The sequence below is a fragment of the Paramormyrops kingsleyae genome, chromosome 12 (assembly GCF_048594095.1).
Source record: "Paramormyrops kingsleyae isolate MSU_618 chromosome 12, PKINGS_0.4, whole genome shotgun sequence".
Classification (NCBI taxonomy): Eukaryota; Metazoa; Chordata; class Actinopteri; order Osteoglossiformes; family Mormyridae; genus Paramormyrops; species Paramormyrops kingsleyae.
Window position 1 is genome coordinate 28,966,107 of NC_132808.1, and position 24,158 is coordinate 28,990,264.

The window sequence follows — 24,158 nt, forward strand, 5'->3', positions numbered from 1 at the left end:
AATGTGCAGAAGGTTAAATCTGAGCTGGGGGTTCTTCAGATCAATACCTACTTGGCTCAAAAGACAGGGCATTAAAAAGCTGCAATTCATCTCTGATTAACTGAGATGTGTCATCTGGGCTTGCCGGTCCAAATGATCTCGCGTACAATCTGATTTTGTTTCGTCTAGAAGTTTGCACTGTTAATTTTCATGAACTTACGTGATGCTTTTAATGTAACGTTTCCCTTGATACAGGAAGCACTTATGCCAGTGTTTTCCCCGACCAGGAAAACATTCACATTTTTAATCAAGTCTAAGGAATTCTGCTGAAGAGGGTAATAATTACTGAAGGTGCACCTCTGCTGGGGTGGATTTAATTAAATAGGCAAAAAAAATGTGACTTTCAATCTAATCGGTTTGTCCTGACCTGACAGAAGCATTATCATGGCCTTGGAAAAGCAGAGCAGCTGGAGAGGAAACAGGAAGTTCTCTGAGAACAAGCCCCCTCCCCCCCCATGAGCGCGCAGGGATGCCCTCACACTCCTGCTGAATCACTCGCTCTGTCACGGTTCCTTTTTCTGCTCCTTGGTATGCATCCTGACCTTGCAGCAAAGGCTGATGGGTAACGAACATCAGCACGCTTCATGCTGATAGGAATCAGCACGTGGTCTCTCCGCATTGCACAGACCACCTGTTAAATACAGAAAGCGAGGCAGGGGGAGGGACCCCTCACCGAGGTGGTGTGTTGCCACAGGCGATGGGTAGCGCGTTGCCACGGGCGATGGCTGGAGCATTGCTGTGGGTAATAGGTGGTCGGGGAGCAAGTAATCATAAAGCATTCGGTGGGGGGGGGTGGAGAAACTGGGGAGGAGGTTAGCGCTCGGGAAACAGGTCATCCATCAGCGGACTGGACACGAGGGACAGCGGCCTGCATAGCAACAAGCTGCCGCTATGAGCAGAGCATTCTGGGTTATTAACGGCCCGCACAGCTGAAGGGGGGGTCTGTTCCCTCTCTTTTGGCGTTCCCACCTTATCTCGCCGCTCCCAGATCCCGCGAGGAGCTCACTGGTGAAGAGAGGGCGGCCTCACGGTCGTTAACATGGCCTATAAACATGGCATCTTGATTTACTGATGCAGAACAGGGAGGTGGACACTATCTCACTTTAGCAGCGATCAATTCCGCAATATCATCTACATTCCAGAACTGTCCATCCTCCATTTTGGAGGGGAAACAGCAACTGTAAAACAGATATGAATGTGATCATACACGCCGCTCAGTTTCCAATGTCTTAATAATCACTTACTCTTTGTTTTATTTCTTTTAACGATAAGATGACATTTTTATCAAAAGCAGTGTACATTGTTGAGAAAGCAGAGTCAGACAGTTCCTGGAGCAATAAGGTCTTAAGGGCCACGCTCAGGTACCTAAAGGTGAAGATACTCTGCTCAGCCTGGGATTTGAACCAACACCCTTCAGATGGAAGGCACAGAATGCTGAGCTACACCCGCCCCCCAATGCTAATCTGCCGGCTCAGCGTGAATATGTCCCCAAACTTGCCATGTGTGCCTTGTCTAACAGCAGCTCTAAAGTGGGATTGGGGGGGTCTGAAGGTACCATCCATTAAAGGCCATTAGCATCTCTCTGCATTATTCATGGCTGCCTCTGAAGGCTTAGCCCCCGCTCTGATTATCCAGCAGATAAACTGCCTTCCCCGTGTCTCTCAACATTTGCTTTATGTATTTTTAATTACAATTACCTCCGCAGTTTGCTTACTGCTTATCGCTTTCACAGATCGGATCTTCCCAAATTTCACACATTTGCATTCCTCCAATCAGCCTCTCAGTCCATTTTGGCTTCTAGTGAAATGTTTATAGTTTGTTTATTTAGCACATACTATTAGCCAAAGGGACGCGTATTTTGAGAACGTAGGGTCAGACAGGAGAAATTGGTGGTTAAGGGCCCAACAGCAAAATCATCCCTGGGATTCAAACCCACGACCTTTTGACTAAAGGCATTTCATTCTAACTACCACTGACAACCCGTCTGCCAAATAGCTGCTGTTTGACTATGAAGTGCAACTAAACCAACAGCATATTAGTCACAGGGACAAATTATTTAAAGTAAGTGTTCCAGGTGAGGCTCGAACTCACAACCTTGGCATGGCTCCGCTGGACACTGCTGTATAAGTACCACGCGCTGACCGATTGCGCCACAGGAACAGCTGTCAAAATATCAGTCCTTCATACTGTGGTGTTTCGATCCCTTTTAAACATAACTCCCACATGCAGAAATGTAAATGTATGTGTGAAATTTATGCGTGAAATAGGCAGCACTGGTGTAGATCAGTTAGTTATTGCTGATTTAGATGAGAAACATCAGCAGACGAGGGCTTCTGACACCTTATAAATATCTCACAGGCTTCATAATGCGTGCCGGCTCTGAATTACGAATCTGTAATCTGGCTCAAACGCCTCATCACGTCGCCGATATCTCTGACGGAAGGTGGATCAAAACTCAGGCAGGTGTCCAGCTCCTGAGAGAGAAGGTGGGGGCAGGGGCGATCATAGGATTCGACCCCTGGGGGGGGCTCAGCCCCTAGTAGGGTTGGCACTTTTACAGAACAAATAAAATAAATTTAGATTTTTTTTTCAGGGGGCTGAGACAAAAAATAGGGTAGCTGAAGCCTTCCTAAATAGGGTCTAGAATTGCCTCCAGGTGGGGGAAAGAGGGAATCGGGCAAAATGACACCCCCCCACCCCGTTACAGTGGCCTGACCTACTGCCATAGCAACGGAAGCCCAAGGAATGCGGCCTTTCGCACTCTGAGCCGAGTCTGCATGCACACCTCCACCATCCTGCTGTGTAAGAAGGCAGGTACGACCTTGCGAGGACACCGTGACACATTCTGGGACATTCTGGGGGGGGGGGGCGGCGGCTCCCTCAGAGGCCCGTGGCCAGTGCCAGGCTCCCACACACAGATACCCCCCATTACACCCGCGTGAAACGTTCATGCCCTCGCATTTCCGGCACGCGTCAGTGCACCCGCCTCATGCAAACCTCTCCCAGAGCTGCTCGGTGCCAAGCTGCTACTGAATCCTAATTTCAGTGTTACGCTTTTTCAGATTTATAACAGGTTTTTTTTTTTAAGATTTCCAATTTAGCATGCAAAGCTTAGCATGTTTAATCCATCGTCTGTGCGGAAAATAACAGCGAGTTTTGACCCTCACCAGCGTAGCACTAAAACAATCCAAAACATTACACACCTACAACTGTTTTTATGAAAGAATTTTAAAGGGAAAACACCTTCCAATCTTTATTTCATGTATTAACAGTCACCTGTGCTATACCCCATTCATGAGCAAAATACCATCCATCCATCCATCCATCTTCCTAGTGCTAATCCAGCTAAGTGTCGCTGAGCTCCTGGAGTCTATCCCAGGCAGCACATGGCTCAGGGCTGGGGAACACAGTGGAACCTTAATGCTGGTGCTTGTTCTAGGTCCTGAAAAAGCAGGCCAGGGCTTCCGGGTCCCCACAGAGCAGCAGAGTGACCCAGTGCTCACTTGGAGGTGACTCTCCCCGTGCACTCAGACGCTGAACACTTCACATTAGCACTTAGGACGCTTTTCCACCACACCAGGTACTGTACTTTTGGTTCTTCAAAAAGTTTATTACAAAAGGACCAAAAGTACTGCACAGTACTTAATGGTGTTGGTTCTCCACTAGCAAAAAAACTGGTACTGGTGTCGAATGACATCACGTGAGGTGGGGTATTCTGTACTGAAATCTAAAAATGGCTGTAATAAATCATAGGGCTGGACGATGTGTGATATTAATTAATAGCAACATCGCATATTATGCACGTGCAATTCTCAGATGACAAGGACTGCGACAGTCAGTGGGGTTAGATCAGGCTTTTTCATACCTTCATACTTCACAGACATTATAGCACAGGGGGCTTAAAAATGTAGCTAAAGCATTTTTACTCTGTCATAGGAAACAAAACTTAACAAGCATTGCAATTTTAGCGATTGTTCCTTTTCAATATTATCCAGTATATGTCTAAAAAAATCAGTTTACCTCTGCTGCTTTAGCTTAGCACTGCAGGCGTTCTCCGAGACGATCATGATCATTTTCATCCTTGCTGTGTAAATCACTTCTAGAAGGGCTTGTGAGAAATTTATGTTGAATTTTTTTCATATTTTTTTTCCAATATGGTGCAGCTCTAGTATATTACACAAAATACTTTTTAATTTCCCGTCATGCCGTCCAGATCTCCTTCTGGATCTTCTGACCAGATCGCAATTAATGCTTGGGTCTCTTCATTTGTCCAGGCATATATTATTATTACATTTTTAAATTTACTTTGTTTATGATTGTTTTCTGAGCTTGCAACTTTTTCAAGGTACTGTTTGCATTGTTTCAGAGGTAGGCTATTTGCATAACCAATCGACAGTGAACACGTTTGCAAGTTCCACCCCAAAATACTTTTGGTACTGGAACTCGACTGGAAGTCAATGGAATAGGGAAAGTACTGAAAGTACAGTGCCTGGTGCAGTAGGAAAGGGCCCTGAAAGTACAGTGCCTGGTGCAGTGGAAAAGGGCCCTGAAACTACAGTGCCTGGTGCAGTGGGAAAGGGCCCTGAAAGTACAGTGCCTGGTGCCGTGGGAAAGGGCCCTGAAAGTACAGTGCCTGGTGCAGTAGGAAAGGGCCCTGAAAGTACAGTGCCTGGTGCAGTGGGAAAGGGCCCTGAAAGTACAGTGCCTGGTGCAGTGGGAAAGGGCCCTGAAAGTACAGTGCCTGGTACAGTAGGAAAGGGCCCTGAAAGTACAGTGCCTGGTGCAGTGGGAAAGGGCCCTGAAAGTACAGTGCCTGGTACAGTAGGAAAGGACCCTGAAAGTACAGTGCCTGGTGCAGTGGGAAAGGGCCCTGAAAGTGACACACTGTGCTGACTCTGGAGCAGCTTGAGGGTCTTTTTTAACTTACGCTTGAGGGCATGAGCGAGCTGCTGTGCCTGTCTGCCCACCAGGCTGTCCAGCTTGGTCTGTGAGACGGCTCCCTGGGACAGGTCCTGCAGCAGGTGTCTGTCTGAAAATCAGGGACCCCACCTGTCAATGACTTCCAGGTCAAAGGTCACTTCCTCTTTGCCCTGTAAGGGGCTTCACTGATTGGCTGGATATATTTTCCATTGACAGTCCTCTAACTCAGTGTTTCCCAATCTGGTCCACCGGGACCCACAGACAGTCCACGTTTTTGCTCCGCTGCTGGGAGCTGGGAAGGAGCAAAAATGTGGACCAGTCCTGTAAAAGTCATCAATATATTCACAGGAAAATGACATGTGATCTATATGTGTGTTTCAGAAGGTGAAACTAGAATGTCACAAACATGTCGACCCCCACTGACAGTGAGATGACAGCTAGCATAAAAAAATACAATGAAATTCCAAGGCATTGTTTTCAGGGCATCAAACTCCGGAACAATCCGGAGAGGGTGACAGTCCTGATTAGGCTGCATGAGTGCGACACGGAGCCCCCCAGGATGGGGCCCGGCTCAATGCCGTACCTCCGTTCTCCTGCAGGATGATCTCGGCAGGGTTGCTGGCGGCAGAGAGAGAGCTCTGAGGCATCAGCAGCATCACTCTCACCTTCTGGAGCCGCGCGTTTGAGGGGCTCAGGTCACAAAAACTCCCCTGGATCAGCTTCACATCTGCAGCCAAGCAGAACTCCTGTTAGCCTCCTCCTGCATGCCTACCAGCAGCATTCGCCACCACTCACACCACGCATGTGAGCGGGGCCCCTGAGGTTTAGGCCCCCTATTGGCCTCAAACAGTCACTACACTAAATATTAAATTAACGCATTTCTTATTTAAGAGATGCTGAAGCAGCATGTTCTGCTACGATCTTCTCACTTTACTTGCTAGCTATTTATTGAGCCTTTGAAACATCTGTGGAGGGGCGGGGGGGGCCCAAAGCGACTTCCTGGGTGGGGTCCCAAGAACAGCAAACACACCGTCTGCATGCCGCACTGCAAAAACAGCCCGTTCTGGTCCCGTCTTTACCTTCTGACCAAAAAGCCCAGTTCCCCAGCACTGTCAATTCCAAGCCAGCCATTGCTGGGCCGCATGTCCACATGGATCAGAACCGGGCTCGTAATCAGCTCGTTCTGAGATGTTCACCTGATGTAAAATCCCACTCAGAGCAGCTAGAGTAGGGTGCCTTCCGTATGGGTTAGCGACGGCATGGATGCCATTTCTCTGAGGTACAACAGCACAGAAACAGAGCCAGCGGGGAGCCGCTTAACTGTCATGTGGAGCTTCCTCCTTCACGGCTGTCTGTGCCTTTTTTCACAGAGGAGGTTGTGTTTGAGAGGGGGTGGGGACCCTGATCCATGGAGAGCAGGTGCGGGTCTTTGGGATGACCTCTCCATCAGCCAATAATAAAACACTCCAGTCCTGGGGACCCACTGTTATTGGCTGACTGAGAGGCCATCCCAAAAACCCGCACCCGCACTGGCCCTCCACGGAACAGGTTCCCCACCCCTGTTCGACAAGTGTTTTTTTTTTTTGGCATGGTGGGCGGGGCTTGTTCTCCCACTGCCGTTTTTGGCGAGAGGATGAGCATCCTCGAGCCTTCTGTGCCCTGTGGAGCTTCCTCTCAAATACACCCAGCTGACGAGGCGCTAACGATGCGGCTCACGCCTCCGAAACCCAAAAGAATGTGCATGCAATTATCACAGAGGAAGAAAATTAAGCCATCAAGTCAGTGGTATTTACTCTGACTGGGGGCTGTCAGACGCGGGTCAGATCACATGCCTTTAGCTACCTCACATCCTGTTGAGACAAAGGGAAATAACAGCATACATTACCCACTGTAAATTGTGTGGGACAAAAGGCTCTGCAAGAGGAATATATTAGAATATATTATTACTTCCACATATTCACCACCCACTGCGCTGTTTTCTAAAAGACCAGTTTCAATTCAATCAGCCGAACACGGAGTGGGGTAAAATGAAAGCTGGATTCCTATAAAGAGAGAAGCAAGCGAGAAATTGACTCGACGGGATAAAAACAAGCCTATTTCTTGTAGCTGTTTGGTCATTACTCCTTGACATCACTCTGATTCACATATATTCACCTATATAACATATCTAAAGGGTCTCAGGCAGTATATTAAAACTTAAATAGCCATTTTCGAGTCACAAGAACTTCAGATGCTTAATAATTTATCATTACAATGGGAGGATTAGCATTCAAATAAAACAGAATAATGGTCGGCTAACCTGATCTGAGTCAGTACATGTTCAAGGCTTTACTGGAAACCTCGGTATTACCAGTTAATGAAATAGTTTTATTCACTGCTTTATGAGACTGATCTGTATTCTCTCCATATGCCAAGAACGCCAAAAAAATAAATCACAACAGCAATATTAATGATAATGGTGAAAACACCATGCATGCTCTGATTCATCATGTTTACAAGCTTTGCGAAAAATCATCAGATTTAAGAAATGATGTTAAAAAATGCAATCTCGTTGAACACTCAAGGTCACTCAACTTAATTTAAAAAAACATCACCAGTATTCAATAAAACACAAATCGAAGTAAGTTACACTTTTTCATGAAGAATCTTAAGTATCCAACTGCAGTGTTTCTCAACCAAGTCCTCTGCGACCCCTAGACAGCCCACATTTCTGCTCCCAGCCAATCAGGAACTCCGAATACCAAACACAGGTGTGCTGAGAGCTGGGAGGGAGCAAAAACGTGGACCGTCTGGGGATCCCCGAGGGTCGGGCTGAGAAACACTGTCCTGTAGCAAAGGGAACGATGGCTGCTTACTCTTGCACTCCATGCTGGAGAAGATGTCCTGCATCTCGTCCCCCTGAGCGGGGGGAAGGGAGTCCGAGCAGCAGAAGACCTGGCCGGAGAAGGGGGCAGCCAGTACCGCCATGTGGGCCACGGTGAAGCCTGAGACGGCTCCGGCCACCAGAACGTCAGCGCCCTTCTCCAGAAAGAACCGCACCATATTGGGGGCAAGGCAGCAGGACCTGTCCTGGGTGACAGGCGAAGCAGATGGGTGTGAAGTTTTGGATGCTCAACCATCACCCCATTGCTTATAATCTTCAGTTACGATTCAGTCTTTATGTGGCTGCGACACTTTATATCATGGTTCCCCAATTCCCGTCCTGTAGGGTCAGAATCCAGCAGACTGTGCAAATTTCCTTGTTCAAACACATCTACTAAACCTGGTAATTAGGTGTTTGAGCAGGGAAATTTGCAAACTTTGTTGGATTCTAACAGGGGAGTAGCGAGAAAATGTCACCTTGGGCCCCCATCGCCCCCCCTGACATTGTATAATTTTATAATTTTACATATTCAAGGACCCCAGTAAGGTGTTGGGCCTTCTGAATCTGCCAGGCTATCCACGCCCCTCCAGCGCCCCCTAGATTACGCCCCCCCCCCCCAGGACCAGAATTGGAAAGCTCTGCTTTACATCATTCCTATGAAAAGCTAAAATACTATGATGGCGGATTATTGGGAATCACAAACTTCACATCACTGTGAAATAGAATTTTGCATTCACATCATGGTCTTGATCTTCAGTGAAATTAAATTATTTCAGCCAAAGGTGTCAACATGCTGCCAAGAACATGGCAGAGCTTCGATAAAAGGGCCTTCAGCAAACGCAATCAGCACAACGTTCCGGAATGTTTCCGGCAATGATATCCAGCCATTTCACTGTTTGTTTTTTTCTATGCTATACTTCTGAGCTAAGGGGGTTACCAAACGGGAAATGTTCGAGAAAACAGGGCTGTTCCTCAAATGCAGCACATCGGGGTTCCGCGTTCTGGGGGATGGAGATCAGCACAGCACCGCAGTAAAAGGTGAGGGAGGGGCCTACCTTGATCTCGCATTTCACGCGGGGGGGGGGGCCCGGGGGAGCACCCAAAGCCTTCTGAGTGCTACAGAGGGAACTAGGCCAAGACTTTTAAGAGCTCCGTGAAAGAATTAGCGCACAAATGGAGACGTGCTGCTGGGGTGAGATGGCTGACGGTATTCATGCGGAGCAAAGAGAGGCTCTCACGTCCTCCGTACCTTCAATAAATTCGATAATTTCCCTCAGGATGAATAAAGTTTCATAGTGTCTAATCTTATCCTCCTGTAACCTCCACGTTATACATCCTCCATATCTAGACCAGAATCGCATGGGGGGGGGGGGCATCATTATTTGTAAAAGGGGGTCATATGACCAGAGTCTGCCTCATTCATGAAACTACTTGGTCTCAAAAGGTAATTTCACAAAGCTTCATACAAATTTTTATGTCTTTATTTGTCTTTTCAATCATTAATGTCTCATGATAAAAACACAATACCTGAAAAAAGGACCTGAAAAAATTTATATTTTTCTAAACTGTTATGCTTTTATGGGAACCCAGCCCTACTCCATCCTGTCTTGATCTGACACAAAGAGCAGTTATGCGTGGACATGGTGACACATGTTGTGGAGCCCCCCCCCCCAGCCCCTCCTCCTCGTCACCTGGATCACCAGCTGGCGGTCCTTCAGGAGGGGGGTCATCCTGTACAGGGTGTCTTTCAGGCAGCCTGGGAAGACCAGCGAGTCGTGGCAGTGCCCGTCCTGGCGGAAGGCCAACCTGCTCCGCTGCCCGGCTGACTCTGCCGGCGAGAAGCCCGCCCTCTGCAGGCCACCGCGGGCATCGTCCAGGCTGCGTGGGGGAGCAGAGGATGGGGGACGAAATGACGAAGCCAAAAGCGGCACCTAACTGAATACAAACACGCAACGACATTTTCTAATATGTCGTATGTAATATAAACGTATATACACCGTGCTGATCAGTTTTGTGTTTTCATTGATATGCCGTGGCACCTAGCTAGATATAGAAACGTGATTTTCCTATAAGTTGTAAGTAATATGAAATTGCTGTACACCATATTGTACACCAGTGATTTCTTTATTTAGGTTTAGGGCAAATTCCCTAATTAAACTGCCTCTTACAAGCACAGAACAGGAATGCACATATACAAGAATAGAATAGAATAGAATACTTTTATTGTCATTGTACTTTGTACAACAAATTTTGATTTGGATGAGAATTAAATTAAATCTGCAACATTTTAACTGATTAAACCAAATGGAGCGTGTTTTTGTCAATAATAAAATGAGTTATATAGCTCAGAAAGAGCAGATCATGTCTATTAGAAATAATTTTGCACTTCAAGTGAAACTCTGGGCATTTTGAAAAACATTAAATGTGGGAGCAGGAATATAAATGATATATTTTCTATTTTAGTTACTGACAAGTTGATTGAAAGGCTGCTTTTAAATTGTCATCATAAATTCAGATAACAGGGAAGAGGTGAAATGTCCAGCACATGTGAATTACATGATGTGAAAACAGAGGCCAGATTTCACTCGCCTGTAATCATGGGCCAATCAGGGCTGCCCCATGCTGCACCATAGTTTGGGAGCTCAGATGATAATGTAGCTTCTACTCGTCCACAGCAGCCGCGCGTTTTGCGTTTGTAAGAAACATTAACGGCACAGACACAACGGGGGAGGAGCAGGTGACTCGCCTACGTGTCTCAGAAATATCGACCAGGGTTTCAAAATTGATGAGGACAATCTTCACCAAGACATATAACTTCAGTGCTTCATGCAGAAAATCAAATGTAGAAAGTCTGATGCCAAGAGCCGTCAATCCATCCGTTTGTCCTATTCAGGGTCGTGGGGGTCTGGCGCCTATCTAGGTGGCTACAGGCAGGGAACAGGCACTAATCCAGGATGGGGCACCAACCCATGGAAGGACTCTCACAGCACATTTACTCACACCTACAGGCAACTCCAATTAACCTCGGCCTGTTTTTTGGAGCGTGGAGAGAAACCAGAGGAAACCCCATGGGGAGAACAGACGACACACACACAGAGCCAGGGTGGGGACTCAGACACGCGTCACACACAGAACCAGGGTGGGGACTCAGACACCCGTCACACACACAGAACCAGGGTGGGGACTCAGACACCCATCACACACGGAACCAGGGTGGGGACTCAGACACCCGTCACACACGGAACCAGGGTGGGGACTCAGACACGCGTCACACACGGAACCAGGGTGGGGACTCAGACACCCGTCACACACACAGAACCAGGGTGGGGACTCAGACACCCATCACACACGGAACCAGGGTGGGGACTCAGACACCCATCACACACGGAACCAGGGTGGGGACTCAGACACCCGTCACACACGGAACCAGGGTGGGGACTCAGACACCCATCACACACAGAACCAGGGTGGGGAATCAGACACCCGTCACACACACAGAACCAGGGTGGGGACTCAGACACCCGTCACACACACAGAGCCAGGGTGGGGACTCAGACACCCATCACACACGGAACCAGGGTGGGGACTCAGACACCCGTCACACACGGAACCAGGGTGGGGACTCAGACACCCGTCACACACACAGAACCAGGGTGGGGACTCAGACACCCGTCACACACACAGAGCCAGGGTGGGGACTCAGACACCCATCACACACGGAACCAGGGTGGGGACTCAGACACCCGTCACACACGGAACCAGGGTGGGGACTCAGACACCCATCACACACAGAACCAGGGTGGGGACTCAGACACCTGTCACACACGGAACCAGGGTGGGGACTCAGACACCCGTCACACACACAGAACCAGGGTGGGGACTCAGACACCCGTCACACACACAGAGCCAGGGTGGGGACTCAGACACCCATCACACACGGAACCAGGGTGGGGACTCAGACACCCGTCACACACGGAACCAGGGTGGGGACTCAGACACCCATCACACACAGAGCCAGGGTGGGGATTCAGACACCCGTCACACACGGAGCCAGGGTGGGGACTCAGACACCCGTCACACACAGAGCCAGGGTGGGGACTCAGACACCCGTCACACACAGAGCCAGGGTGGGGACTCAGACACCCGTCACACACAGAGCCAGGGTGGGGACTCAGACACCCGTCTCACACAGAGCCAGGGTGGGGACTCAGACACCTGTCACACACAGAGCCAGGGTGGGGACTCAGACACCCGTCTCACACAGAGCCAGGGTGGGGACTCAGACACCTGTCACACACAGAGCCAGGGTGGGGACTCAGACACCCGTCACACACAGAGCCAGGGTGGGGACTCAGACACCTGTCACACACAGAGCCAGGGTGGGGACTCAGACACCCGTCACACACAGAGCCAGGGTGGGGACTCAGACACCCGTCACACACAGAGCCAGGGTGGGGACTCAGACACCCGTCTCACACAGAGCCAGGGTGGGGACTCAGACACCCGTCACACACAGAGCCAGGGTGGGGACTCAGACACCCGTCACACACACAGAACCAGGGTGGGGACTCAGACACCCATCACACACGGAACCAGGGTGGGGACTCAGACACCCGTCACACACGGAACCAGGGTGGGGACTCAGACACGCGTCACACACGGAACCAGGGTGGGGACTCAGACACCCGTCACACACGGAGCCAGGGTGGGGACTCAGACACCCGTCACACACGGAGCCAGGGTGGGGACTCAGACACCCGTCTCACACGGAGCCAGGGTGGGGACTCAGACACCCGTCACACACAGAGCCAGGGTGGGGACTCAGACACCCGTCACACACAGAGCCAGGGTGGGGACTCAGACACCCGTCACACACAGAGCCAGGGTGGGGACTCAGACACCCGTCACACACAGAGCCAGGGTGGGGACTCAGACACCCGTCACACACAGAGCCAGGGTGGGGACTCAGACACCCGTCACACACAGAGCCAGGGTGGGGACTCAGACACCCGTCACACACAGAGCCAGGGTGGGGACTCAGACACCCGTCACACACAGAGCCAGGGTGGGGACTCAGACACCCGTCACACACAGAGCCAGGGTGGGGACTCAGACACCCGTCACACACAGAGCCAGGGTGGGGACTCAGACACCCGTCACACACAGAGCCAGGGTGGGGACTCAGACACCCGTCACACACAGAGCCAGGGTGGGGACTCAGACACCCGTCACACACAGAGCCAGGGTGGGGACTCAGACACCCGTCACACACAGAGCCAGGGTGGGGACTCAGACACCCGTCACACACAGAGCCAGGGTGGGGACTCAGACACCCGTCACACACAGAGCCAGGGTGGGGACTCAGACACCCGTCACACACAGAGCCAGGGTGGGGACTCAGACACCCGTCACACACAGAGCCAGGGTGGGGACTCAGACACCCGTCACACACAGAGCCAGGGTGGGGACTCAGACACCCGTCACACACAGAGCCAGGGTGGGGACTCAGACACCCGTCACACACAGAGCCAGGGTGGGGACTCAGACACCCGTCACACACAGAGCCAGGGTGGGGACTCAGACACCCGTCACACACAGAGCCAGGGTGGGGACTCAGACACCCGTCACACACAGAGCCAGGGTGGGGACTCAGACACCCGTCACACACAGAGCCAGGGTGGGGACTCAGACACCCGTCACACACAGAGCCAGGGTGGGGACTCAGACACCTGTCACACACAGAGCCAGGGTGGGGACTCAGACACCCGTCACACACAGAGCCAGGGTGGGGACTCAGACACCTGTCACACACAGAGCCAGGGTGGGGACTCAGACACCTGTCACACACAGAGCCAGGGTGGGGACTCAGACACCCGTCACACACAGAACCAGGGTGGGGACTCAGACACCCGTCTCACACGGAGCCAGGGTGGGGACTCAGACACCTGTCACACACAGAGCCAGGGTGGGGACTCAGACACCTGTCACACACAGAGCCAGGGTGGGGACTCAGACACCTGTCACACACAGAGCCAGGGTGGGGACTCAGACACCCGTCACACACAGAACCAGGGTGGGGACTCAGACACCCGTCACACACAGAGCCAGGGTGGGGACTCAGACACCCGTCACACACAGAGCCAGGGTGGGGACTCAGACACCCGTCACACACAGAACCAGGGTGGGGACTCAGACACCCGTCTCACACAGAGCCAGGGTGGGGACTCAGACACCTGTCACACACAGAGCCAGGGTGGGGACTCAGACACCTGTCACACACAGAGCCAGGGTGGGGACTCAGACACCCGTCACACACGGAGCCAGGGTGGGGACTCAGACACCCATCCCAGAGGTGTGAGGTAACAGTGCTAACCACTGCACCACTATGCCGCCCAGGATATAACTATAACATTTTTAACGAACAAGTATTTTTTTTTAAGCTTTATTTTGAAAGAAAAAAACTAAATGAATATGACTTAATTTCAGCTTTTTTTTCGATTCATATTTGAAAAAGATGGTAGTGGAGTATCCGGGCAAAAAAAAAAAATTCCACAAATTAGACCGTGAGCAGGCAGACCTGGAAACGCCAAAAAATAATTTATTTCATACCCCAGTGAGGAGGTGCGTCTATCTGTCTGAACCTGAATAACAGGCTCCCAGAGTGTCGGGGAAATCACAGCTACATATGTGTGTTAGACCTCCATACTGAAGCAACAATGCTTTCGTTATTCATTTATCAAGTCTTCATTTCATGTTTTTTGGATTTGATGGCTGCAGGACTTATAGCTGAGGAACAGACAGTAATTATGGGGAGCACCGAGCACCTGCCTTCAGGGCCGAATATGAGGACCCCAAGGATGGGACTTTGGCTGTCCTAATAAAATCCTGAATAAAATTTCATCAAAAACGAACCTTGTGCCCACTAAAATTCAGTCAACGTGATCCAGGTTACAGTCCAATTTGTAATGGCAAATTTCTTGAGTGTTGAATCTCTCCTGTTCTCAGTCCCGGTCAACCCTGTAGGTGACACAGGCAGCCGCCTAGGGCGCCGCCTTCGGAGAGCTGATATGCGAGTGGCTGACCTGATTTTCAGTGTGTTGACCCATGCGCAGAGAGGCAGAGACCTGGCCCGCTCCTGCATCCTCTTCACCGATTCGGGCAGCATGCACTCGATGGAAGGGACGTTATGCTTGATGCGGCACCGGGCCAGTGAAGCGGCCAGCTTCGTTCGGAACCTGGATGGAGGACAGCGAGGGACAATCAAAGCCAGGTCCCCAGACCCCCACACTCATCTATCCCTTAAAGCTCTAAAGGAGTGTGGTAATATCTCATTTGTGTGGAGACAGAACCGCAGCTACGGAATGTGATGGAACGACTGAAAATGAAGAAAAGGCAGGAAACATGGTGCAAAAATCCACGGATGAATCCCAAGCTTCTCTGAACTACTAACATAAACATGGAATTCCTGAGACGCATGTGAGTGTGGAGAATCGGCAGTTAGCGGCCTGAACGTCCCCTCCTTGAGTGCAGACCACACCTCTGAACCGAACATCTCCTTCCCCAAACCTGAAGAGGCAGCTCTCTGCCTTCCGCACGTCCTCGAGCTGCTCGTCAGCCGGGCCGGCCAGCCCCTCCCGTGGCAGGAACTTCCTGTCCTGGAAGTCGAAGAGCATCACCAGCACCAGACTCATGAGGTCATCGGGCTGCAGGGAAACATGTGGGGTGGGCGGGCCGGATTATTCGGGGCGGGGAGCCGTGAAACATCCACAGAAACAGAAAACAAGGACATGAAAGCGTGGAAATACCCTGCACGCAGAAAATTAAACTAAAAGGGAAAAAGCTATTTTCTGTGTCGAATCTGTTATTAAACCTCCGGTGACCAATAGCTACCATTTTTTCCAGGTATGGTTCGATGAAGTTATCGAAATTGCATTTTTATCAGTTAATAGAGTGGATGGTGCCAATTAGCACGTGTTGTTTTGAGGAACTCACTTTTTCCTCGCCCCCCTAACTGATGTTTCCACTGCAGCCTAATTAAACTCAGGGGGAAGCTGCTAATTGTTGGCTATGCTAATGCTATGTATTTCTAGCGCTTAAATGACAGATGGCAGGTAATTGCTACACATATCGCCCACATGTTGTGGCTGAGCTAATCGAACTGAACCAGACAGTTAGAAATGACTTTACTGCATTTACCTGCTTCTGATGGGGGTGGTGGTGAGTGAATTATGATTATGGAGCATTAACTGCTTCAATGCTGATGGGCCGTCCGCCTTTCTACAGGCAGTCTGTAATCTTTAGTCAAGTCAAGTCAAGCCAAGTAAAGCTTCATCATCATCTCAGCCGCACACAGCGAAATAAAACGATGTCCCCCCTGGACCCACTGTGCCACATTCATCCGGTGGCTCAGTGGGCTGAGCCTCTTTGACCGGAAGGTTGCCGGTTTGAGCCCGGCCTCGGCAGAACAGCCACATGTCCGTGGGCCCTTGAGCGAGGCCCTTAACCCCCAGCTCCATGGGCGCCGCTGCAGACGACTGCCCTTCGCTGCCAAGCTCACTCTCACCTGCATGTGTGTCATGGAGAGCAGGATGGGGCAGGTGAAACGAGAATTTCCCCAAGAGGGATCAATGAAAAGCCATTATATTATATATTACAATGTTAATGACACAGCGATGGAATAATTGACTGTGCAAAAAAAAACAACAACTTATAATTACTAATAATTTAAGGGGACAGGAGACAGAGGGAAGACTGCTGCCTGAAATAACATAATGTAATATAACGTGTCGTAACATAATGTAATATAACGTGTCGTAACATAATGTAATATAACGTGTCGTAACATAATGTAATATAACGTGTCGTAACATAATGTAATATAACGTGTCGTAACATAATGTAATATAACGTGTCGTAACATAATGTAATATAACGTGTCGTAACATAATGTAATATAACGTGTCGTAACATAATGTAATATAACGTGTCGTAACATAATGTAATATAACGTGTCGTAACATAATGTAATATAACGTGTCGTAACATAATGTAATATAACGTGTCGTAACATAATGTAATATAACGTGTCGTAACATAATGTAATATAACGTGTCGTAACATAATGTAATATAACGTGTCGTAACATAATGTAATATAACGTGTCGTAACATAATGTAATATAACGTGTCGTAACATAATGTAATATAACGTGTCGTAACATAATGTAATATAACGTGTCGTAACATAATGTAATATAACGTGTCGTAACATAATGTAATATAACGTGTCGTAACATAATGTAATATAACGTGTCGTAACATAATGTAATATAACGTGTCGTAACATAATGTAATATAACGTGTCGTAACATAATGTAATATAACGTGTCGTAACATAATGTAATATAACGTGTCGTAACATAATGTAATATAACGTGTCGTAACATAACATAGCATGACATAATAAAAGATGACATAACGTGATATAATGCATCATAACCTAACATAAACATAATATAACATGACAATATCACTTAATGTAACATAACATAACATAACATAACATAAACACAGAACAGCCATACTATAGTACATAACACCAGGAAATTTGTGTGTGGTAGGACTGTCCATCCTTAAAGAGGCAGAAAATACAGTATTTTATTGGGGCCACTTTAAATGCTACTTGTCTGAATGGGGTTAAAAACAGGCATTTACAGATCAAATGTCTCTGGGGAGGTGAGCAGGCTGACTTAACCGCGAGCTTTCACAAAGCCAGGTGCCCCGCGGGACCTCAGAGCCTGAGGATGTAAACATTCTCTGCAGGCCTGCAAATCAAACATTTACTGAGCTGGCGGAGACATGGAAGGCTGGCCAAAGACCCCGCAGTTTATGCCGCATTCACGGCCAGAGCTCCGCCGTCGCCTGGCAGCCGCTCGGAGGCGCGGCCTGGAATAAGGTCAGCGCCGCGGAGCGGGGAATAGCGGGCGGGCGCTGCTGCCGGTCACCCGGCAACAGTACGCCCCGGTGCGGCTCCCTCTCCCTCTCCGGCACTACAAGCCAATTAGACGCCATTCAGCCGTCTGTCTGTATCATGTGCTGAAAGAGTTAGAGTTCGATTTATGGTGTGTTCAATAGCCTTTAATACAGTATAATCAACGTATAAAAATGGATTCAAGAGAAGCAGATTTATATCAGTATAAAAGAGCTGAGTATAAAACCAGGCAATAACATTTTAAAGGTTACGAGTTTAAATACCGGAAGATAAAAGCCTTCTGTAAGCACATGTGAATTTGAAGGATTAACAGAACAAAGTCACTGTTAACAATCGATTCATCTACTGCGTCTGCTTGGGGTTTGTGACATAAGACTCATCGGGCTGTTTCCTTGGTTGCAAGGCGCCCCCCAAACACCTTTTTTGATCATCACGTTTTCTTTTTCCTATTAAAATGTCAGATGTGAGATGAGCAGGGGGACATATCGACAGCATGTCATTCAGGAACCTCTGCCACAGAAATGCGAGGGGTCCGGGGGCCGTGTCTACGGATAATCAGCGCGGGTGCCAGTTCGGCGTGGGGGCCTGCGTGGCGTGTTCCTGCTGCAGTGCATTACCTGCCTGCGCTGCCATCCTAACTGCAGGCTGCGTCTGAGGAACCAACCGCTAATGTGTTAACACGCGAGAATGAGGAGCATCAATATGCACCACAAACATCACTTATGTGACATTAGTGTCTCAATAACAGTAATTAAAATGTCAGCCTGGCTGAAATATCTTTAATGAAATAAAGCTTTACTTGCCATTTATACATGGGAATGTGCTATTTTTCCCATATCCCATCTTGCTCTCCTTTTTAAGATGTAGAAACATACAGAGGTGAGAGTGAAGTTTGGATCTGCGCACAGTGTCAAACTTCTATCAAGGTGTAAAGGACCCAAAAAAGATTGTGGTTATTCTACCGAGCAAGGGATTTGAACCAACACCCTTCTGATCACAGGCCCAGATGCATAACCCACCCAATCTTGTGTCTTGATATCTAAGACTTACCGTTTAAGAGGTATAATTTTGCCTGTTGCCCTCTACAAACCTCCCTCTCCTGACACACGTCATATATGCTCACCACTAGGGGCAGTGTGTTATCGTCACTCGGTCACCAGGTTAGGGGTCTGGGTCCATGTCCAGGAGTTTTAGTGTTTGAATCCCACAATCAGAGAATTGCTACCGGTGTTGGACCCTTGAGAAAGGCCGCAACTTCTCCAGGAATTCTGACACCAACACTGTGCCTCTCATGGAGATAAATGAAAACCAAAGTATTCCTGTATACAAGCGGCACAGTGGGAAACGCTCCCTCTCTCTGAACATGCGTGTGCCCTTGCTCCCTCCCCCTCACCTCAGATTTAAACCGCGGCCCAGCTTTGGCTGTCAGGCTCCACAGCCTTTGTTCTGGTTTTTTTTTTTATCTCAAGGTTGAACTTTACGAGAGTCGGAGCAGTAAAATGAGCGGAGCCGATTCTGAAGAGCGGCTCATCACGTCGGCCTTTATTGTCTCGCCCCCAGGATGCAGAATAATGACCTGCCATCCTCCACCCCCCCCCCCCCCCCCATTGTCCAGAATAAAAGCAGGGGAGCCATATTTCACGCAAGTGCCTGTATATGTGCAGGTGCTGTGTGAGGTGATTCGAAAGGCATTGTCCATGCATGTGATTATCACAGAGCCGGGACTTTACAGACACCAGAGTCGGTGCCAAATTGCTTTTCACTTATTTTCTTTTCTCATTGCTCTTTCTCTCCTTCCAGCATAACGCCTTTCAGTAACGCTGCACCAGCTTTCGTCAGTGCAGCAACCATCCATCGCTATGCTCTCATCGAAGATGCTTCTTCCACAAAACAACAACGATGATGAGACTCCACAATGATTCCTGTCTGTTACTGGAAGTTACTGACAAGTCTGCATGCTGTGAAAGCAGAAGAACCGGGTCACACTCTACAGTGGACAGACCACAGCTGGTTATATTTTCATCTGATTCATTAAGCAGAAACTTTTATCCAAAGCGACATGCATTTTGCAGAAGACAGAGCCAGATGGTTCCTGGAGCAACTGGGGAGTGAAGGCCTTGCACAAAGGATTAACACTAGCATCATTCTGCCAACCCAGGGATTTGAACCAACAACCTCCAGTAACAAACACAGCATCTTAACCCATTGAGACACAGCGATACGGAGTTTAGCAGCTCCGTTACTTTCATCAGCAAACAGTGGAGGAAACAGGCGATACTGAATCAGAGCGTTAGCTGCGACAGAAAATGCAGTCCCCAAGCCTTGATCAAAACAACCAACGTGTGCAAAGCTCTGCATCAATGAAATTCCTGTTGGTGGTCGAAGGGCCGCGAAACATCTATCCATTCAAAATTTTAAAAACTGGATCTAAAACTCGTCAGCTTTGGTTTGACTTTCCTTACACGTCCGTCGTTCTCTAATTTGATGGTTCGCCATGCCCGCGATCGGGTAATTAGTCATGTGTACAGGAAACCGTAACTGACAATCTTTATTTTACAGCCAGTAATAAGAAGTTATGAATATGGTCATGTGCCAGCTGGTTGGTTTATTTTCTTCAACATGGTTATAGTCGTAAACCAAAAGCACTATTTGCAGGGAATTCATGATGTGCTATTAAAAACTTTAAATCGGCCTCCTAGCTCTGCCCGGGACTCACCCCGAAGCCGGTATTTACAGCTTCTGAGAAAAAGCGACAAATCACCAGCCACCTTTTACCCATAAGCCCCGTGCCCCAATTTATTCTCCTAGCGCTGCACTGCAGGAAAACCGTAAACCAGTGAGCGACGCGGCTCTTCGATACACCTTCGAGACGGGGGAGGGGATTTATAACAGCCGTAAACACTGATGTTCGGTATGAGCATTTTCAAACCCTTTTCAGAAAAGCCAAACCTCATTGCAATTCAACAGACAAGCTAGGCGATGTACAATGCTATTGTTAAAAAGCGTGTTTTGTAGCTGGGAAACATGAAGCACGTTGTGCAATATATTTTCAAAGTGTAGGCTTTCTGCAAAGTAATGAGCCTGTTCAATCAAGTAATTACTAATGATCTAAAACAGGTGACCAGCAACCCTAACCAGGATACACAGTCAGAAGACGGCTGGCAGGATAGAAGGATGGATGGATGGATTTGTTCCACACACACACATCCCCTGCCCATTGTACACCTTCCTAAATCACAGCATCCATTTTGTTTCTGCTTCTCTTATACTGTAAGAAAAATGCCAGTTTGTACCTTTGCTTGTGGGCCTGAACCCCAGTGTAGAGTCTGCCAATTGTACCCTAGCTGTAGGTAAATGTACCTTTTAGTCTAATTTAAGGTACAGATATGGACTCTAAGGAACATTCCCACGGTATAAACAACATTGATGTTCCCCCCATGGTACATTTCTGCACCTTAAAAGGCACATTTACCTACAGCTAGGGTACAACTGGCAGACCCTTGAGGATACAGCCCCAGTGACAAGCAAAGGTACAAATGTTATTCTTTTTTTCTGAAAGTGTGTCCTTATCCTGGCTGTCCCACATTTCCACTCCACTCCACCATTTTATTACACCCACCTGCACCCACCCATTCCCCCCCCCCCCCCGGTATCACTTGATCCTGTTCCACGCCCACCTTTTACGTAACATAATGGCCACAAGGTTAAGAACAGGTTAACTTTCTCATAAACAAATTCCTGAGGCTGAAACACACCATCAGGGCTGAGGTCCAGTTCAGAAAAACATCCCAGCCAATTTTAAACTAGAGACATTTGTGATTAACATTTATATCTAACTAGTGACTTGCTGCAATAATTATTTCCAGCTCTTGAGAGAAACTGGACCACATCAACATTAGCAGCTGGTTAATGTGTCTGACATCCCATAAAAATGAGCAACAGTCACTGTCATGGGTTTTCTTCAGCAAACAGGATTTGGTTTGAACAGATGAGCTAAATCTTCCCTTGGAAAAGTGACCTTAGGTGACTCATACTGGCTCGGGAGGGGAATTAAACAGGATAGAAAATGGCTTCTAGGAGAAAATGAGCAGTATAGGTGTTCAATGCCCCCCCCCCGATTACTGGATTCAAAGCTGCACACTCACCAATGACTGGGACAGGTACAAACAGCTGTCAATCATCATATCTTCAAGGAGGTCCTGGTCTGTAATGAGGACAAGAATTATACTGTAAACCCAGATGTTTTACGTGAAACTTCTTTGGAACATCTAAAATGCCTTCTGATTGTAAACGGTGTGATCACAATCACATATCCGTTTTTCACAAGGAAATAAAAGCATGTGCCACCATCGGAACTTCAGGACGACACTGTATGGTCCTTCTTCGGTGATTGTTAATGCGGCGCATTCGTGTCTTTTTCCGGCTTGGAGACCAGCGCTGATCACGGAAGCTGCTGACACGTGTGAACACCACTGACGCAAACTCCCCCCTCGTCTCGTCTGTTTCTCTGATGTGCTTTCGAAGCACCAGCTGTCAGCAGTACGACAAAGCAGACTGTCTGTCGGGGGATCAGTTTGCTCACTGGTGCGTTAGCCATATAAGGCCAATGTAAATAATGTGACTGTGAAGGCACATTTTCACCAAGGGCAGGTGCCGCCGTAATCGGCGGGTTCATCGTCGTCTTAGCTCCAGTCCTCGCAAAGAAGTCGTCCCCGAAAGGCCCCCTGCCTTTCTGCTACAGTAAAAAATGCGGTGAGGGAGATCTAGCAGAGAGATAACATCATTCCAGCCGTGGTCCTCAAACATGTGCACTGGGATGGCAAACCAGGAAAAGGTGTGAAGATGTTTGAAATCCCAACCCCCCCTGGTTTAGCAGATGAATTTTACAACCTGAAATGAATGTCTATCTAGTTCCCGGTGGATTTCGCATTTCTTTCCAAAATATGACAGCCAGCCTCCCTCAGCTTTGTTAGGATTTCCGATCTCCTGTTCTCCTGTTCTCCTGTTCCTTAAGCCTCACTCTCTGGTTGCCAGAGGATTTTATTTTTATTTATATCTGAAATAAAAAAAGACGATTCTGCCAAACGTAGATCTGCTGTCCTGCTCCCTTTAAATGTTGGAAATGTCACCCTGAGTTGTTTGCTAAACACAAACAGGGCCTTGGATCACATAATTGCACTAAATATCTTGTAGGTATTTTTGCGACTGCGTCGTAGGATGAAATGGCAGGGGAACGAACCGGACGTGACAAGTTTACTGGGGGGAGCTGAGTAAGGAGGGGGCCATCGTCGGACACAGCACATCCATTAAAAATAAAGGTGCCTTTTCACTAGGGATGGGGGGGGGGGGGGCAGCACTTTGATCTGGGTTACTGGAGGTGAATCACAGCAAGTCACACCAGGTCACACCAGTACCGAGTCTGAGGCACTGCTTAACTGGCCTCCAGCGACAGTGATCACCTAACACCCCCCCCCCACCCCCCAAAATGGAAAGCAGAATTTTCCCCATCTGCCCACCCCCACAATATACCCTTTGATACTCGCAGATGCTCTGAAATATTCAGTTTCTGTTATGTTGCTTTCATGAACTCAGATTTGAATATTACTTAATCAGATTTCATTTCCGGATGCTTTAGAGTACTTTTATCTAGAGCTCAGCATAGCATCATTTATTTATATGGAAAATTGATGTATTCATAACTAAACGCTGCATCTCAGTAGCGGTGGGGGGGGGGGGGGGGGGGGGGGTTGTGTGTGTGTGAGCTTACCTTATGGGATGAATAAATTGAGTTTTCCCTTATGGGAAAATTAAACCTAAAAATGCAGAAACTTGTATTTTGCTTGGTTACTTATGGTTATGGTTAGGGTTGGGTAGGGGTTACGGTTGTCATAGTTAGCATTAGTATTTTTCCCATAGAAATGAATGAGCGGTCCCCATAAAGATATGTTTACCCAACATATGTGTGTGTGTCTGTGTGTGTGTGTGGGCGTGTGCTTGATTACAGTGAGCAGCCAACCCTGACACCACAAGGTCTCATCTAGTACACGGGCCGGCTCTCTGGCGCCACCTGTCACAAGATGACGTCCAAACAGGCACCACCCACTCATATCGTCCGAATGACATCATGCTCATGCACCGAACAGGACCGTGTGTTCGGGAATCTTGGGAAACTGGGCTCAGCTGCATCATTGGCCAGGCTGCTCAATTCAAGATACTGTAATGGGCACACGGTACGAAGGCTGTGATGTCATGCGGTGGGAGGTCTGAGCCAATACGGGAGCAGACCAAGGAACAAGAGGAGGTGCAGGGCGCCGGAATGATCTAATAGGCTCCCCAGATAGAGGAG

The 24,158-nt window shown here is 48.5% G+C and overlaps 1 protein-coding gene and 1 non-coding gene across 6 annotated transcripts in view; both read right to left on the bottom strand.

The window, feature by feature from the left end:
- The window catches only part of LOC111832955 (putative methyltransferase NSUN7), a 45,410-nt gene that overhangs the window by 16,687 nt on the left and 4,565 nt on the right, over positions 1–24,158 (bottom strand). For all 5 annotated transcript variants that reach the window (XM_023790783.2, XM_023790774.2, XM_023790789.2 and 2 more), the window contains 7 exons: positions 21,958–22,016; positions 15,389–15,525; positions 14,905–15,057; positions 9,514–9,700; positions 7,815–8,028; positions 5,543–5,686; positions 4,967–5,068 (listed from right to left, as the gene is read on the bottom strand). In XM_023790783.2, coding sequence (XP_023646551.2) covers positions 4,967–5,068; positions 5,543–5,686; positions 7,815–8,028; positions 9,514–9,700; positions 14,905–15,057; positions 15,389–15,525; positions 21,958–22,016 — 996 coding nt within the window. The remainder of the gene's footprint in view (positions 1–4,966; positions 5,069–5,542; positions 5,687–7,814; positions 8,029–9,513; positions 9,701–14,904; positions 15,058–15,388; positions 15,526–21,957; positions 22,017–24,158) is intronic.
- Positions 2,106–2,199, bottom strand: trnai-uau (transfer RNA isoleucine (anticodon UAU)). The gene is made up of 2 exons: positions 2,162–2,199; positions 2,106–2,141 (listed from the first exon to the last, which is right to left on the bottom strand). It is a non-coding gene; the product is annotated as a tRNA-Ile (tRNA).